General features: G+C 36.7%; 1 protein-coding gene across 1 annotated transcript; it reads right to left on the minus strand.

Moving 5' to 3' along the window:
- Positions 1-240: 240 nt before the first annotated feature.
- On the minus strand, positions 241-15037 carry LOC115420621 (neuronal vesicle trafficking-associated protein 1). The gene is given in 7 exon segments (XM_075353482.1): positions 241-772; positions 5085-5198; positions 5667-5783; positions 6309-6471; positions 11736-11950; positions 13675-13795; positions 14743-15037. Coding segments are annotated over 6 exon segments (891 nt in total). The 5' UTR covers positions 13714-13795; positions 14743-15037; the 3' UTR covers positions 241-529.
- Positions 15038-17533: the final 2496 nt, after the last annotated feature.

Here is a 17533-nt window from a genome sequence, read left to right on the forward strand (position 1 = left end):
ATTAGGATGTTGTCAGGTATTTTCTTACCTGTAAATGAACCATGTGAAAAAGTTAGCGAAGGTTAGCGAATTGATGCTATGTGGCACTCATGAACCCTCGGTAACAAGTATTGCGCGTTTCGGTACTCTGGAGGCGTGGCTTCGTGGGGAATTCTGAAGAAAGGGGTTTGGACCTTTGAAATGTGTATTTTCTAAATGTAGCTTCCTCATACCATTTTTCCAGGATCTCCTACCTTACCTTTAAGAGTCTGGCCAACACCAGCTCTAAATGTAAAATGTCATGAGATAACTTTTGTTAGGACTTGATTTGATATAAATAACATTTGATTGATTGATTGATTGATTGATACAGAGAACCCTTTCAGGATTTGGAGCACCAGTACACACAGGTAATTTTCTGTAATGGTCTGCCCAGGAAAAGAGGAAAAATCCACACCCACACACAAGCACTCACATAGAGAAAAAATAACCCACACTAGCTCCTCATCATAATTTTCTCCTCTGACACCTGCATTTCCATCAGCCCCTTTCATTCCTCCCCCTCCAGCACACCCTTGAGTGGCTCGTTGTCATGTTTGGCAATCTCAGCCTCCTTCAGAGCGCTGATGACTGGTAACCATGGCAATGGTAGCTCAGGCCCAGTCTTCTTCACCTGGTTGATGTGGTCAAGGCTGGGGAACAGACCGGTGTTGGTGCTGCTGCGGACAGCAGGATCCGGCTGCTGCTGCTCGGTGTAGAACATCTCCAGAGCTGCAGGGGTGCAGTGTTTCTGCTGTGGACACACAGACGCAACAGTATTTATCCAAATATCAACCACTTTACTGGAGTATTTACATTTAATGCAGCATCATACTTCTACTCCACTAAATCTCAGCGGCAAATACTGTATTTTTTAATTCTGTACATTTTGCTCCACTGTGTGTCTGACAGCCTGACATCTATGTATCTCCAGATGTATTCATTTAGATTTTTGTGATAAACTGAGGGATTAATTGTTCTTTTATGGGATTAGTTTCAGATTCTCCTCCATTTTACGATAAATAAACTCTTTACAAATCCTCTTGGAGACAGGATTGTTTTTCTGGGCTCATAAAATATCGTTCTCACACACAGGAACCCTTTTCTTGGATCATTACTTTTCATTCACTATGAAAAAAAAGTATATTTTACCAATAACAGTTTTCAGAGCTTATGCTTATATATGACTATTTTTGTGTTGGCCATCAAATCAATAATTACACATTATTATTATTATTATTATTATTATTTTTTTATTTTTATTTTTATTTTTTTTTTTTAGCAAAGTTGTACATTTTCTCAGTTCATTGATGTTTGAAAATCACTACATTTGTTTGCAATTACATTTCTTTTTTTCTTTTTTTTTTACTTAAGTAATGCATTTTTATTTTTAAAGTTTCCATCTATGAAAATCAACAAGTTATTTGCAGGAGTTAGTCAGTTTTAAGTCCACAAACAAACTAACCAGACTACTAAGTAACTACTGTAGAGGCACTGTTACTTTATAAATGAGGCCATCTGAATGAACCATACACTAAAATGCCAAAGCCATGATAAGCATTAGCTGGATTCACTATAAGAAGAAGGAAGATATGAGCATACTGAAGGTATGCTACCTCTACAGAAAGTTATCCTTCATCCATATGGACAGCTTTAAAAAATGACAACACTGAGAGGCTGTTTGTGAGTCATGGCTGAGACAAGAAGTTACAAACCACTCATCCAAAAGACCAAGCAGCTCATCCACTGAGCCACCTACGCTTCAGTAAAACTGTTTATCATGAGACGTGGAGACTGAAATCAGTCTTTTAGCCCTGTCAGTGTTGCATTTAGACGAGGATCCACCTAGGATTTCCCTTCAGATGATTCACTACCTGACCTTCCCTCACAGTGAGAAATCAGATGTCTGAAAAGCCCAGCAGAGACTACACCACCCTCCATCTTCCATCCTTACTCCTGTTTTTATGTCTCCAGCGACACATTAGAAGGAGAAAAAAATGCTGAAAGTAACTGTTACCGGCAAAAACTTCAAAAGCCTTGCTGGAAGGTGCCCCCCTTTCCCTCTATTGGTTCCCCCCTTACTGTTAAGCCTTTAATCACAGTTTAGTCACGCTCAGCCCTAATTAAAGACCCCTACGATTCACAGGCAGGCGTCCCAATCTTTGCCTGAACAGAAAGTGAGCTCTGATGCTCCCTCTTACTCCTCCACTCTCTCATTTTCTAGTGCGAGACAGGTTCTTTAACTAACATGCATGGCAGGGCTGGCTCAGTACACAATGCCTCCAAGGTGTCTTTCAGAGATAATGAGTTTGGGTCTCCAGCTCCAGTGTGCCGAGGATCCTCCTGAAGTCACGGATGTAAGGGTATGCTGAGAAACAAATCACCAGAGGAGCCGCATCATAGACTTTTAAAGTACCCTTTGAGCGGGTGTCGAAGTCGCACTTCAGGCTGGATAATGCAATAAGAAGTCTGTGATATCCAACAGCAGGACTGGGGTGTAGGAAAATATTTAGCTCTTGTATCTTCACAAGCTACTTGTCACACAGTCATAACGCTGTCTAAAATGATGTATTTGGGTACTTTTGATGCATTTTGGGATCCCAAAAGCAGCTCACAGTGTGCGGTCAGACAACTTCATGAGGACCAAACTTCCATAATCACTTCAAAAGACATTTAGCCCAAAGCACCACCTGTTTCTCCTGATAGACCGTTGTCAGCTGCAACCATGCTGTAAAAAATAGTTACAACCAGTTCCGCTTCTAGAGAGATGCTCCAAAATATTCTCAAACAAGTGGTGCCAGGCACAACAAACCTTACCTCTCACAAGTATTGTAGCTTATTTTGACATGGATCCAGCTGATGTCATCATGTTTATGCATGTGCTAATGTCAGCATATCAACTGTCTCTATATATGTGCAGAGTTTGAAGTAAATTGAAACAAAATTGATGTTTTTATAGAAATTTTGCGCATTATAAGTAAATGGGGGCGGGGGGGTTAAAAATTTATAAAAAATGTGAACTTTGACCTACTTTTCCAAAATGTAATGATATCTATTCTGGGTCACTAGCAATCTATAAACGCAATTTGGTATGAATTCAACGAGTAGTTTTGATGCTACAGTGTTAAGAAACAAACAAACAGAGAAACTAACAAACAAACAAATCAAACCAAAAACAATACCCCTTGGTAAATTTTCTCCTCCTGATCTACACCTTTCTTGCATTAGTTCCCATTTGGAGCCACAATTACAATGTGTTTGATGTATTCATGATTACGATCTTTGCCATCAAAGTTCACTCAGAAAATTACCGCTAGGATGTAGCATAAATTGTAAATATATTCATGTACGCATTTTTTCCACAAGAAGGACCATAGGCACCACTAATAATACACATCACACACACTGCCCATCCATAAAAAAGTCACACGTAACATTTAATTGGACCAACTTTAGCTTTGATTGTCACAGTAAATGTCACAACATCTATTTTCGTCCATAGATGCATTAATTTTTCACTAAGACCTTGTACTGATGATGTGAGTCAGACTGCTGTGTAAAGTCTCCATCACATCCCAAAGATTCTGACTGGGAGTCTGGTCTGGACTCTGTAGTGAATCCATGTGTGCAAATGATGTCTCATGTTTTCTTAACTCTCACAATTTGATCTCAGTAAGCACTAGTATTTGTCATCTTGGAACATGTCTGTGTCATCAGCGAAGAAAAAACCCACTGATGTTCAAACCTGGTCATTCAGTATATTCAGGGTCAGCTGACCTCATTTCATGGACAAATAATGTTACTGAACCAAGAGCTGAACGAACGAAGCAACCCCAGATCGTAACACTGCCCCCACAGGCTTGTACTGTAGACACTAGGCATGATGGGTAATCACTTCATCCACCGCTCTTCTCACCCTGATGTATTCATCATCACTGTGAAACAGGGTCAGTCTGTTTTTCCATTGAAACTCAGTCCAATCTTTATGCTCTCTATCAAACTGATGGTTGCTTAAGAAATGAGAAGCTACTCACTGCATCAGTTAAAGTTTAAGAACCTGTTGCAACTGAAACATTATTGCAGTAATTATCCAACTGATAGGATCTTAACTGTGTTAAGTGGGTTATTCTATGAAACTGGGTTCATTTTGGTACCTGGCACTTGGCACCAGCTTTTTAGACCCAATAATAAAAGACAAATTTAGACATATTTCCCCCCAGGATGTACCTAATGATGACCTCAGATAAATGCAAAAAAATCATATTCTTGCTCTTAGCCATCCCAAAATTAATGAATTTTTAATAAAATATTGGGGCCAAAAACAGGACCAAAATTGGGACATGAAAACCTACCTAGGTGTCAGTGCATTATATCTGAAAAACATGGCTGTAAATGGTCTTATATACCGCTATAAATAAAGACCCTGTGTTAAATTTGTTGATCCTAGTGGTTTTTCTAATCCAGACATGCAAGTTTTTCATGAATCTCAGTCTCATTCCAGGTTTCGTGTGTAACCCATCGTGTCCACTTGCATTACATGTGGAACCTGCCCATTGAAACACAATGTAAATCAGGAGTGACTTTTCAACAGCGGCCATTTTTGTGAAATAATCTGCTTTGCTTAATAAGTTCGATTCCCAAAATGTACCTGTGGGAGAATAAAAAGATGTTCAAAAATATAGTAGCACGTAATTTTCGTGTCTTTTTTTATCGGGTTACATGCAGTTTCTTATATAAAAACAATATAAAAATGTGTTTCATCTGATCATTTTTTTCTCTTTTATCCCAGTAAATATTTATTTTTAAAACAGACCCAAAGTGCTTCCAAACTTGCTTCATAACATCAGTCTACATCTGGTTTGAATTTTTAGCCCCCATCCTGTTTTTAGGGACCAGTTTCATAGAAGCATCCATATACAAGTGGCAAAATTTTTGCAGTGTACATCATTAAATTTTAAGGTAAAGACTCAGGTTGAGGCTAGAGTAAGTGTAAGTTTCCAAGAAATGAATGTAAATGTATGTAACATCACTGCACGTCATTGAAACTACGTGCTTGTGGTAGCTACCTTCAGAACGAAACCCTCTGGACAGGTAAGTTGGTCGTACCACATGGCTTTGTACATAAGCAGGAGGAGCAGGCTGGTCAGGAAAGCCAGGGTGATCAGGATCAGACCAGTCACCTAGGAAACAACATTATTATATACATCATCTTGAAAAAAACTGAAACAAAGACATTTCCTCTCTCAATATTTTCCGACTTCCCCATCTTGTATGTGGTCTGCACATGTAAATCGTCAAAAATAGTATAAAAAAAGGCTGCGTTGTTGAAGAAAACAGCTGCCACTCAACATGAGTAAACAGCACTTTTGTTGGGAATGATTTTCACGCATTAATGCACATGTGGCGTGTTTGTGGGACTTTATGGAAGCAGGAAAAGTGCATGTGGGACTGACTCTCAATAAACCACAGTGGCTGGATTTATGGTAATGAAGTCACATGTCAGCCAGCACAAATGTGTGACAGTTTAGTATAATAATTTTTGGACAACAATGGAGCTTTACAGCACAGAAGAACAATTTCTATTGGGATTAATTCTTTGGTTTTGGTCTTTTTCCTGACATGTTTGATTGCTGTGTTTTGTGTTGTACCTTGGCCTTCTCTGAAACATCGCTGTAGAAGTTAATATTGAGCTTCTTGATACTGGGAACATACAGCTTGCTCTTCTTTTGCTGCATCTGGTACTGCGTTGACGTCTTCACAATGACCTGCGGCAGAAACAATGCACTGTCATTACCTCTTTGTTTTTTCCCTACTTCATACTTGATGGATGCAGTTGTTCCCATTGTTCCATCAGCCTGCATCCAGTAAACACTAAACATTTTCATATCTAAAAATACATGAGAATCACTTGCAAATACAGATACTTTCAATCCAGCCTGTGAGAAGATATTTGAAAGTCACAAAGTGTTTTATGGTAATGTTTCACCACCATTTCATCAGCCTGTGGAGCATCCTGTGCTCCTGAATGTATCCTCCAACTAAAGTACACTTTTTAGGACTCTGCTCTTGCATTATGCATTAAAGGAGAATTTCAGATTGTGTAGGCTGATGCCCGTGTCTTAACCCAGAGAAGGGAAATACAGCGGTCTCCATGCTGGAGAAGGTGAGAACACCCACATGAATTTTAACTCAATCTGTTGTTATAGTGGTTGTTGTGCAACTTAGAAACACAAAGCAGAACACAGACAGTCATGTACATATACGACCTGAAACACAAACTGAATACCTACCTTGTCTTGAAATGGTTTCTGGAGCTGGTTGACCTCCAAGGGCGTGATGAGGGGTATGTTATCAAAGCCATCATCTGCAGATGGCTGTTTCTCCAGCTTATCAGACAGATTACTGCCCAGCTTCACCATGGCTACTCGGCTGCTTGAAAACACCTGAACGGATCTGGAAATCAGAAGCACAGAGCTCAAATCACAGCGTGGGCTTTGTAACCATGTATGACAATAGCTGCTGCTTGTTGCTCAAAGAGCAAAGAGACGGAAGGGAGTACAGAGAAAAGAACAGGATATACACAATATTAAAGCACTTGATCTTACACAGTGTGCAGTTTACAAGTTAAAATAGAATTCCAGTGTGACAAAACACAATTGAACACGTATGATGAATAGATTAATGCATGAGTGGAATGAATAGAATAGAATAGAATAGAATAGAATAGAATAGAATAGAATAGAATAGAATAGAATAGAATAGATCTTTATCTTCGCTGTTACAGGAACAATGAAAATCAGTTTAGCAGCCCTGTATCTGTTTAGCAGCAAACACTTAAAATGCAAAAAGACTATATAAGAATATCACACAAAATTATAATGAAAATATAAACTGAAAAATATTGGCAATATACAACAACCTCGAAGATAACATATTAAAATATACAAATACTACTAAAATAGAACCAAACACTATTAAAATATACAAAATGCTAACATGATACTAGAGATAAAAGAAATATATGCAACTTATGAGAATATAGACAGGTTATAAAGGACATAAACAAGGTATTAAAAATAAAAGGTGCATGGATTGTGATTATTGCACTGAGATAGGGTGAGTATTGCATTGTCCATTAGACTGGGGGTGGTGGTTATTCAGTCAGCGGGGGTGTTACATTTAACGGCTTGTGGGTAAAAACTGTACTTGAGTCTGTTTGTTTATGACTCTCCTCTGCTTTTTTTCCTGCATTTTTAGCATTTCCCATTATCCCATGAAACTCACATGTGGCTATAATGAATGTTATTCACATAAACATCACATATATTTTTGACAATGTCATGCATGAATAACATATCATCAGGAAGCACTGGCTTCAGTGAATGTTTCTGGCATCAGCGTATCACTTACTGAGTAAATAACTGAGTACACTCTGATTAAGGAAGCCTGTTTTCTTTCTACTGGATGAGAAGTCTAGAGTACACATGGATTGTAACTAGCTCTACATCTGTCATTTTGTATCTCAGCTCTATCACTTCTCTCTCTTGTTTTTTTTTTTTCCAAATAATCATCTAAATATGGAGGGAAGAGGTGAGGAGACACTTATTTCATTCACACAGTGCAACACAACACCTTCCCCCCACCCAGGACCCCACGGGCCAGTGACTCACAGTGATGATGATGATGATTGTGATGATGATGATGAGAAGGAGGAGGAGGAGAGGAGGAAGAGGAAGAAGAAGAGGAGAATGCAAACCCCAGGAAGCAAAGAACTACAGTTTTTCTGCTCCAGGACAAATCCCCTGATATAGGACAGTTGTATTTGATAAAAGCGCCATACATCAGTGTCTATATGTAAATCAGTGGTTCCCAACCTTTTTTGTCTCATGACCCCATTTTAACATCACAAATTTCTGGCGTAGTGTAGTTTGCTATACTATGTTGCAAATAAACATCAATTTTACATGACATTTAGTCTATATAATGTATATTATTATGGACGTAGGCAGAAAAGCCAGGTGTAGATTACTGCACAAAGTGAGAATTTTATTTTCCTTGGTCAGGATATGTACAATCAGTCTAGCTCGTATTTACAAGGCTGACAATTAATACTGAACAAACAATAACTCAAACTATGAATTATGAAAGAGCTGCAGCATCTGAAACCAACCACAATGAACATTTGAAAGATAAACAGTACCACAGTGCTTCAGTTTCAGCTTCACAGTTTGTCATGTCTTTTATGGATTGGATCTCTCAACTCACCATTATATTTTTTATTAGTACTTTTTTTTAAAAATTCATTTATCATTACTAGAAATTCCAGACGACCCCACGTGGGGTCCCGACCCCAAGGTTGAAAACCACTGGTGTAAATCATAGACCTGCATAAGATTATGATTAAGTCTAATTCATATTAAGCACTCTCTAAAATGAAGCAGACAAACTCAAACTACATCTGAGAGCCACAATGAAGTACTATGCCAGGTATTTAGGGATGGCTTTTTTTTTTTTTTCATCTGAAGTACGAGCAGGTAAACAGCAGTATGAACGATAGCATATATTATATTTGTGTCCATGGAACGTGGGTGTCTTAAGTGGTCATCTGTTCCGTGCACCCTTTTTCCTCCACACAGTTGGAGCGAAGTGCGGATGCGATGAATCATCCTGAATGTGTGATTATCAAATGAGCTGAATGTGGCTGTCAAATACTCACTGCTCCCACTCTGTGACAAATCCAAGAAATGAAAGAGCTGCAAATAGTTTCAAATGCACAGCTAGTAGTTAAATGATGTAAACCTGCCAATCAGGACAATGTCCCCCTGGCCATCAGATTGTACAACACATCACTGAGTGGTCGGTGTGTGTGTGTGGGGGGGGGTCTTGGTCTCAGTCATGATCACATTAGGACTGATCCAATGTAACTGTAGAATGTTTATGCACCTTATGTAGTTTTAATGGTTTTTCTAACTCCCTGTCAAATCATTTTAACCCATAAAGACCCAAACATCCATCAGTGACCAAAAGCATCTACTGATATGAGATGTTTAACACCTGGTGATCCATTAATCCTATCCATACGTGTAAATAATTGATGTAAAATGCAGTTTATCATCTTATCTTAGTCATCAGATATGACCCCTTTGAACGTTCAGAAGCTTTGTACACCGTCATCTTCTACAACATTGATTCACCAGTAAAACCCATGGAGTCGGATCAATGACAGTGGATGGAAATGCTTGTTTTATGTTTAGTTAATGATATATTTTACTGAAAAAGTCACCTTTTCTTTTCAATTTTCTCTGTTTTAAAATAATAACCTTTGAATTTACTCTGAGCCCTAAGGAAAATCTACATGATCAGTGAATTAATACAGAAAAATATGTTATTTACACTGAAAAATGTAAAATACAGAGCATAATTTTTTTTTTTTTTTACCAAATGGTGCTAAATCACACAAGAAAGGTAAATAGAGAGAAAAATTCATTCAGGAGTTGCCGCAAAAGTAGTTGTGAGTCTTAATGGGTTAAATCACTGTGCCTTGAAATGTGTAAATAGCTACTGCACAATGACTCTGAATACATTTAGTATTCTACAGATTTTTAAATTAGAAGTGTTTTGTTTATAGTATTGTACAGCAACTTTTTTTAGAGTATATATTAACCCTTTCATGCATAGTGGTCACTACAGTGGACAGTTATTCTACAGCTGTTCTCCTTTATATTCATGGGTTTTGTTGTTTTAGCTCCATATCAGCCAACACAGCACCATCCCATACACTGCAATCCATACCATTACTGTGACTTTGCTGTTCTTGGGTAACCTGATCTACACTAACATGTTTGCGTGTAATCAATTGCTAATTGTTTTTAGACTGTAATTAACAGTTTTCTTAAACAAAAAGGTTTTTTTTTTTTTTTGCACATTATCTCCATGAACTGAGTGATAACTAGTATTAGAGAATGATAAAAGGTGAGAAAACATCAGATTAGTGGCATTAAAAATGTTTTTATTCCATAGTTTCCACACTGTATTAGAGCTGCAACCGATTAATCGACTCAAAGTGATCCAAAAAAATCATTCAACCACAATTCTCCTGAATCAAAGCTTTGTTTCCTTCATTTCTCTGCTGTTAAACATTGGTGCCACTGTTGTGTTTCACACGGACGCTTATTGTGACACACACAAATTGCAATAGAATATCTCCCTTCAATCAATTCAAGTCAATTAATCAAATCGTGAATTTTTGCAGTGGCTTCAAGCACCTGATCGCTTAATCGATTTCAGCTCTACAATATATCACTTTCTGATATTGCAATTTAAATATGTTTCTTTGCTTCAAAAATTAAACACATGATGTCCAAATGAGTGGACATTTTTGTACTCCACAAAAAATAGGTCCATTAAAAGATATTAAATCGCATTCTTTTTTTCATGCCTAAAGAGGAATAAAAACACTCAGGAAAAAAATCTTGAATAAGGTTCTCATAATTCATGCATGAAGGGGTTAACCTTAACCCTTTCATGCATGAATTATGAGAACCTTAATCAAATTTTTTTTCCTGAGTGTTTTTATCCCACTTAAGGCATAAAATAACAATTCTATTGATTTTTTTTAGCCTATTTTTTATTGAGTTACAAAAATTTCCACTCAGCTGGACACCATGCGTTTAGTTTTAGAACCAAAGAAACTTGTATTTACTGATATATTGTGTGAAAACTATGAAATACAAACATTTTTAATGCTGCTAATCTGATGTTTTCTCATATTTTAACATACCTGCATGGAGATAATATGCAAAAAAAAAAAACTGTTAATTACAGTCTAATAACAATAAGCAGTTTTTTTTACTCTCAAACATCTTACTGCAGATCAGGTTTATCAAGAACAGCAAAGTTACAGTAATGGTATGAATTGCAGTGTATGGGATGATGCATTAGCATCCACTGTGTTGGCTGATATGGAACTAAAACCACAAAATCCATGAATATACAAGAGAACACTTTTGAACAGCTGTCCACCGTAGTGACCAGTGTGCGTGAAAGGGTTAATGTTAATGTTAATCTGTTTACTAACCTGCCTGTTCTGTCTGTTTTGTCTTGTTTGAATTTATAAAGTATCTATCTATCTATCTATCTATCTATCTATCTATCTATCTATCTATCTATCTATCTATCTATCTATCTATCTATCTATCTATCTATCTATCTATCTATCTATCTTTGAGAAGGTGAAAGCCTGTTGTTGTGCATGAGCGAGCCCAGTTTGTGTCAAGTTCTTCAGGGTTCACAGGTCATGCATATCTGAACTTGGCGCATTGATATACAGACAGGAATAAAACAGAGGACAAGAGCTGCTTGCATGACACAGAAAAAGGCTGATAAAAAACAGTAGATCTGACTTAATATTGTAAGCCTTGATCATGTATTCTCTTATCTGATGAGGAATATCCACCTGTTTTTTTTTTAATAAAGTTCAATGAAAAGGTGCAATCCCATCACAGTTACAGTCCATCAGTCATGTATAACAGGCTGAAACATATGATACTTCTCCATTCACTTTAAGCAAATCCAAATCTCAAATACCTGCATTAAATCAGCCACCTTATAAGCGAAATGTTCCTCAACGCAGCTCTAACATCTTCTTCTAAATCGACCCACACAGATCAGCTGCATTGGCACAAAAACCCACAGCAGAACCCCCCAGTAGAACTTACTGTGTGTGCTGAGCTCTCCGGTCGCCTGTGGATGGGATCGGACTTTACTGATGCTGTCGCGGACTCGGTGGGAAAGCCGGTTGCCGTGGTGATGTATGATTCACGGCAGGACTGCGCATGTAATTCAGCCTGGAGCGGCTCCGTCCTCCCGAGGAAACTGGCAGCTCCGTGTGAATGCGCATCCTACCGCGGCCGATCAGGAAATTGCGTTTCGTCTGTGGAAAAAGGACATGAGGAATCCTATCTGTGATCATCATGCGCGTTTGTCATCAATGCGCAGCTTACAGATCCAAAACAGGAAAGTCTGCACAATCTGGAGCAAGCTCATTATGCAAAACTATAGGAAAATGTAGTCAACTCAAACTGGGCACCTAAAGTGTTCTTTTTTTTTTTTTTTTTTTTTTTTTTTATTAAGGATGTAATAAAACTTTTTACTCTGATGGAATGTAACTGAGTACATGTACTCTATTGGGTTATTATTCTTTAGTACAATTTTACTTTACTTTTTTCCCCCAAAGTCTGTGTTTTATGTTATTACATATTCCATTACATTTCAGATGCCAAAATTGAAGGATATCCTTTACAATAATTATCTATTTATACCTGTATTTAATCTATAGTTACTTGTTTTTACAGAAAAACACATGCTTATTCTATTCTATTCTATTCTATTCTATTCTATTCTATTCTATTCTATTCTATTCTATTCTATTCTGTAGGATGCTATACTAATAATCTAAAATAGAAATTGCTAAACTGCATTATAATACTTTAACATGATTTTTTTACTGATTAAAACAGAATAACACAAAATTCAATAAGAATGAAATTATTCTGCATAATGAGTACTTTGGGTAGTTTTATTAGTTTAGTTTAGGGCTCTACAAATAAAATTGAATTGAATTTTTGGTAAATTCTGCTGATAATATGTGTATACTTTTATTTAAGTACTATTTGGAATTCAGTGTTTTAAATAAAAGTTTCAATGTTTCGTTTAACTTTCCTAATAAAGAAAAACACATAACTATAAAGGCCTTAAATGTGCTTCTATATATATTTACTGACAGCAGATTTTTCAGGAGTTGTTTTTACTTAAATTTGTGGTGCATGTGTCAGTCGTCAGTTTCCATTTAGTCGTCTTTGTATTTCCACTTCATCTTGCATTTTTTCCATAAAGAGCATATTATTCCAAAACTAATATAATTTTTTTGCATTAATAAAACACTTTAAAGTATATATATGGTGCTTTAAATGCAAAGTAATTGAAATTCAACAACTATAAATGAATCATCATGCAAAATCAGGCATCAAAGAGATTATACTGTTGATGTTTTGTGCACCTTCATTTCTTTCTTTTTATAAAAGTTGTTTTCTTCTCTGTTAGGGTTGCTAAAATGATGAGAATGATGGCGCTGCAAACCATGTTTCATAATAATGGACAGAAGGTCAAAGGGACACGATAAAGACCTGTCCCCTTTGACCCATATGTCTCATGGCCTGCTGACCTGAAGAATACTCATATGTATGTGTATTTCTGGGTTATCTTACTTTATGTTTTATTTTTATTTTTGGAGGAAGAGTTAAGAAGAGTTGGTCATTAATAGGTTTTTGATGTATATTATTATGGTTTGGTCATTTCACTGAAGGAGGAGGTGATGCAGAGGTGTGTGTCAGTGGAGTGATCATCTTTTAAACATGTACAAAGTTTGCATTTCAGACACAGAGAGGGGGAACTGTAAAAGAAAGTTGGAAAATGAGTGGGAAGAAGGAGCCAGGCTTGTCTACAGATTCGGATCAACCTTTTCATGGAAGGCGGACTCATGCTGTTTTCCTCTTTGGTCATGCCTGACTGTATGAATTCATTATGCCTTAAGGGGAGCACTCGTCCAAAAATCAGCACTGAACCCCCACCCCCCGCCAACCCATCAATTGGGCCTACATTTATTATTTTGACCTTTCCTTTGCAGGGGACTGACATCAAAGTGGATCCTCAACTTGTTCCTCTGTTTGGAGACGGAGGTGTCATCCTCACAGTGTGAACGGCAGACTGCCGGCCTGCACTGGTTTTGTTGTCAGGGAAGAAGAGACAGAGTCTGAGTCAACATAATTAAAATGAGAATCAATTAGGCTGCAGTGTATGGAAGAAATATATGAGGTGAAGCCAGGCGTGTTAGTGTGTGTGTGTGTGTGTGTGTGTGTGTGTGTGTGTGTGTGTGTGTGTGTGTGTGTGTGTGTGTGTGTGCGTGTATGTGTGTGTGTTTATAACTTAAAATTTTTATGGAAATATATTTCATCCTCACACTGAAGTTTAGAAAACCATACATATTTACAATACAATAAGTGTTTGACAATTAAACATTTATCTTTTAATACTGAAACAAATCAAATATCATTTTGTTGGTATATTTTTTTTTTTTCAACCTATAAAAATCCACTTAATTGCAAATGAGTTATGTGTCTGTCCCATACAAAGTGTAAAAAAAACATCTTTTCTAGTCAATGTAAAGAAAGGGATTTTGTAGCATGACTAACAGAGATTTAGGTGTCAAGTTTTCTAATAAATGTAACTGAAAAGAAATATCAATAATTGGGTACCAAGAGCCATATAAATGATTTTCAAAGAAATAGTTCTGGAAAATTGCTTCTAAACTCCTGTGCTGTTGATGTAGTTAAAGGAAACATGACAAATAAACTGTCCTCTGTCATCCTTATGTCTTCAGTGTAACATCACTGCAAATGTTACTTAACACAGAATAAATGGAAACTACACATTTTCACATCATACATGTGGCCATGCTGTTAATTTTAGCTGAATTTTGTAGCATTCTTGTTTAGCTACAAATAAGTGGGAAAAGTAATTTTACAGGTGACAGCAACTTTTTCTTAGAATATATAAACTAACAAGTGAATGTCATGGTATAAATGTGTTTCACTGTCCTCAAGTTTTGTAAATGAGGTTATATAGAATTCCCTGCTTGTCAACTGCTTTATCAACGGCGCCATCTACTGTCCAACAGGTCACACATCTCCTCAGTGAGTTGAGTGAATGTGATTCCTGGCAGCTGTCAGTGTAGGTTTTGCTCTGCTGCAGTGATGACTTTCAGACACACAAGCTGCCGCAGACATCACGGCAAGCCTTCAGTTCAGATAAACACGTCCAGTGTGTGACACTCCACTGGGTCGGTTCATGTTCAGCTGACAGCAGATGGCAACAACACACCACAATCTGACCAAGAATGACTGGACATTCAGCTAACCAGCTCTTCATCCTCTGCTGATGATGGGATATCTATCTGGGATCTATTTATCTGGCATAAAAAAGAGAATGTTTGCTGCTGTTAAGTTTTACTACAAGATGTTATTGCCTTCAAATCACATCGTAATCCAGAACTAGTTCTGTGGTGACTTCCAGATTGAATCAATAAATGATAATGGTTGTGGACACATATGTTTGTATGTTCATTTAACCCATAAAGACCCAAACATCCACCGGCAACCAAAACCATCTACTGATCTAAACTGTTTAATATCTGTTGATCCACTAATTCTATCGGTACATGTAAATAATTGGTGTAAAAGGCAGCCTCTCATCTTTTGATGGTCATCAGATATGACCTATTTGGACGTTCAGAGGCTCTGTAGTTACCATGGAAACACCATCATCTTCTACAACACTGATTCTCCAGTAAAAGCCCATGGAGACTGATTAATGACAGTGGATGGAGACACATTTTATGCTCAGTTAACAATATATTTTGCTGAAAAAACTTTTTTTTTTCTTCAGTGTTCTCTGTCTCTGATATAATAACCCTCAATTTTAATCTGAGCTTTAATGAACATCTACATTATCAGCACATTAAATATAGGAAAATACCTGATTGTCACTTAAAAATGCAAAATGCAGAGCGCAATATTAGAGTAAATGTTGATATATCACTTACAGAAGGTTAAAAATAGAGAAAAAAATCATTTGGGAACTGACACAAAAGCAGCACTGGATCTTTATGGGTTAATACATATTTTGTTGAAAAAGTCACTTTTTTTGTTATTTTTTCTGATTTGATGCTTAATCACTGAATTTACTTTGCGGTTTTATTGACATCTACATGATCAATAAAAAAATATAGAAGAAAACGTGACTTTTAATGAAAAATGCAAAATACAGAGGAAAGACAAAAAAAATATTTGGAAATTTTCAAAAAATGGTTTTTAAGGGTTCAACACCTACAATTATTTTTGTTCCAACTTCCAAATTCATTTTTCCTCTACATTTAACCTTTCTTAAGTGATTTATTACCATTTATAAAAATATTATTTTCTATAATTTGTATTTTTCAGAGAAAATCTGGTATTTTTCTTGGGTATTCAAAAAACCATATCATTAACTGATCATAAAAAGAGATGCCTATAATTTGCTGACGCAGCATGGAAAAGCATGGAGGGAAGGTTTACAGGTTGAAATACCTGTTGAAGAGTGGAAAAGGCCTCAATATTCCAGTTTTTGTGATGAGGTGCTGTTCTACACTCTTGTTCAACGTACATAATTATCTGGTATGATCAACAACATTCATGGACTCATCTTAAAGCCCTGTTTCAGTAACACTGAATTAATGTCATGTCATTCTATTGATTTTTGGATGATTTTTGTTTTGTTTGGATTGTTGACTGGAGTAACTGATCAATAGCACCATTTCACTATATTGCATCATAGCTACTGTATGTGTATATTCTCCACTTAATTTAACATCTGTTTGTCCTCAACAACACACTTTTTAAAATTATTACTATTATTATTATTATTAGTAGTAGTAGTAGTAGTATATGATTGCTAACAAACTTGGGCAGAAAGGGGATAAATAAGCCTCTGCAGTATAAATAGTTGACTGGGGTTTATCTTACACCTGAAAAACTCAACAAATTTAACTATAACATTCCAGACGTACGTAGCAGGTATCTAGAAGAAAAGGAGACGTTCATTCAATGTATTTGGAAAAGTTCAATAATCAACAAAGTTTGGCAGGACGTTAACACTGATGTGGAACTGAAGTTTTTTGTCCTGGGTGTCTTATCCAGATGGACATAAGATAAGATGTAGGGGACAGATCTTTGTAGACATCTGTCTCATATAAGATATAAACGTAATTTCAAATGTAATCATTTTTTCTTTGTGCCAGTATCAACATTTCCTGAAAATTTCATCCAAATCCGTCCATAACTTTTTGAGTTATCTTGCTAACCGACAAACAAACAGACAAAACCCAATGAAAATGTAACCTCTGCCGTCCTTGGCGGAGGTAAATATATAAAAGCTAACATATGATGCGACTGAAATTTAGGACACTTAATTGTGGCTTTTCCTGTCTCTTCATTTCTTAGTTTGAAACATTCTAAGTCTAATATGATAATGAAAGCAATGTCTTATGGATAAAAATACGTTATCCTTTTTAAAACCTCCTGCTGATAGGTGTTGTAAATTAACATTTCACTCCAAATATGAAATTCTCAATCAAATCTATCCATTTCATCACTTTGTAATTCTACCCAACAAATAGCTTATGAATTGTGTTGTCTGATGATCCCACTGCATCAATATCTTACAGAATTCAGTTGATTTTATCAGACAGAATCAGGCTGGAGATTTAAATAAGATGTATGTATATATTTAAGGCTAAAGGATTTGGACATAGCATATCATCTTATTACTCCCTAGTCTCCCTTGCGCTCTTTAAGGTCATCAAACCAGAGGCACCTTATGGTTCCCCACACCCAAGTCAGAACCAAAGAGTGCTCTTTCCAAG

The sequence above is a fragment of the Sphaeramia orbicularis genome, chromosome 1, assembly GCF_902148855.1.
Source record: "Sphaeramia orbicularis chromosome 1, fSphaOr1.1, whole genome shotgun sequence".
Classification (NCBI taxonomy): Eukaryota; Metazoa; Chordata; class Actinopteri; order Kurtiformes; family Apogonidae; genus Sphaeramia; species Sphaeramia orbicularis.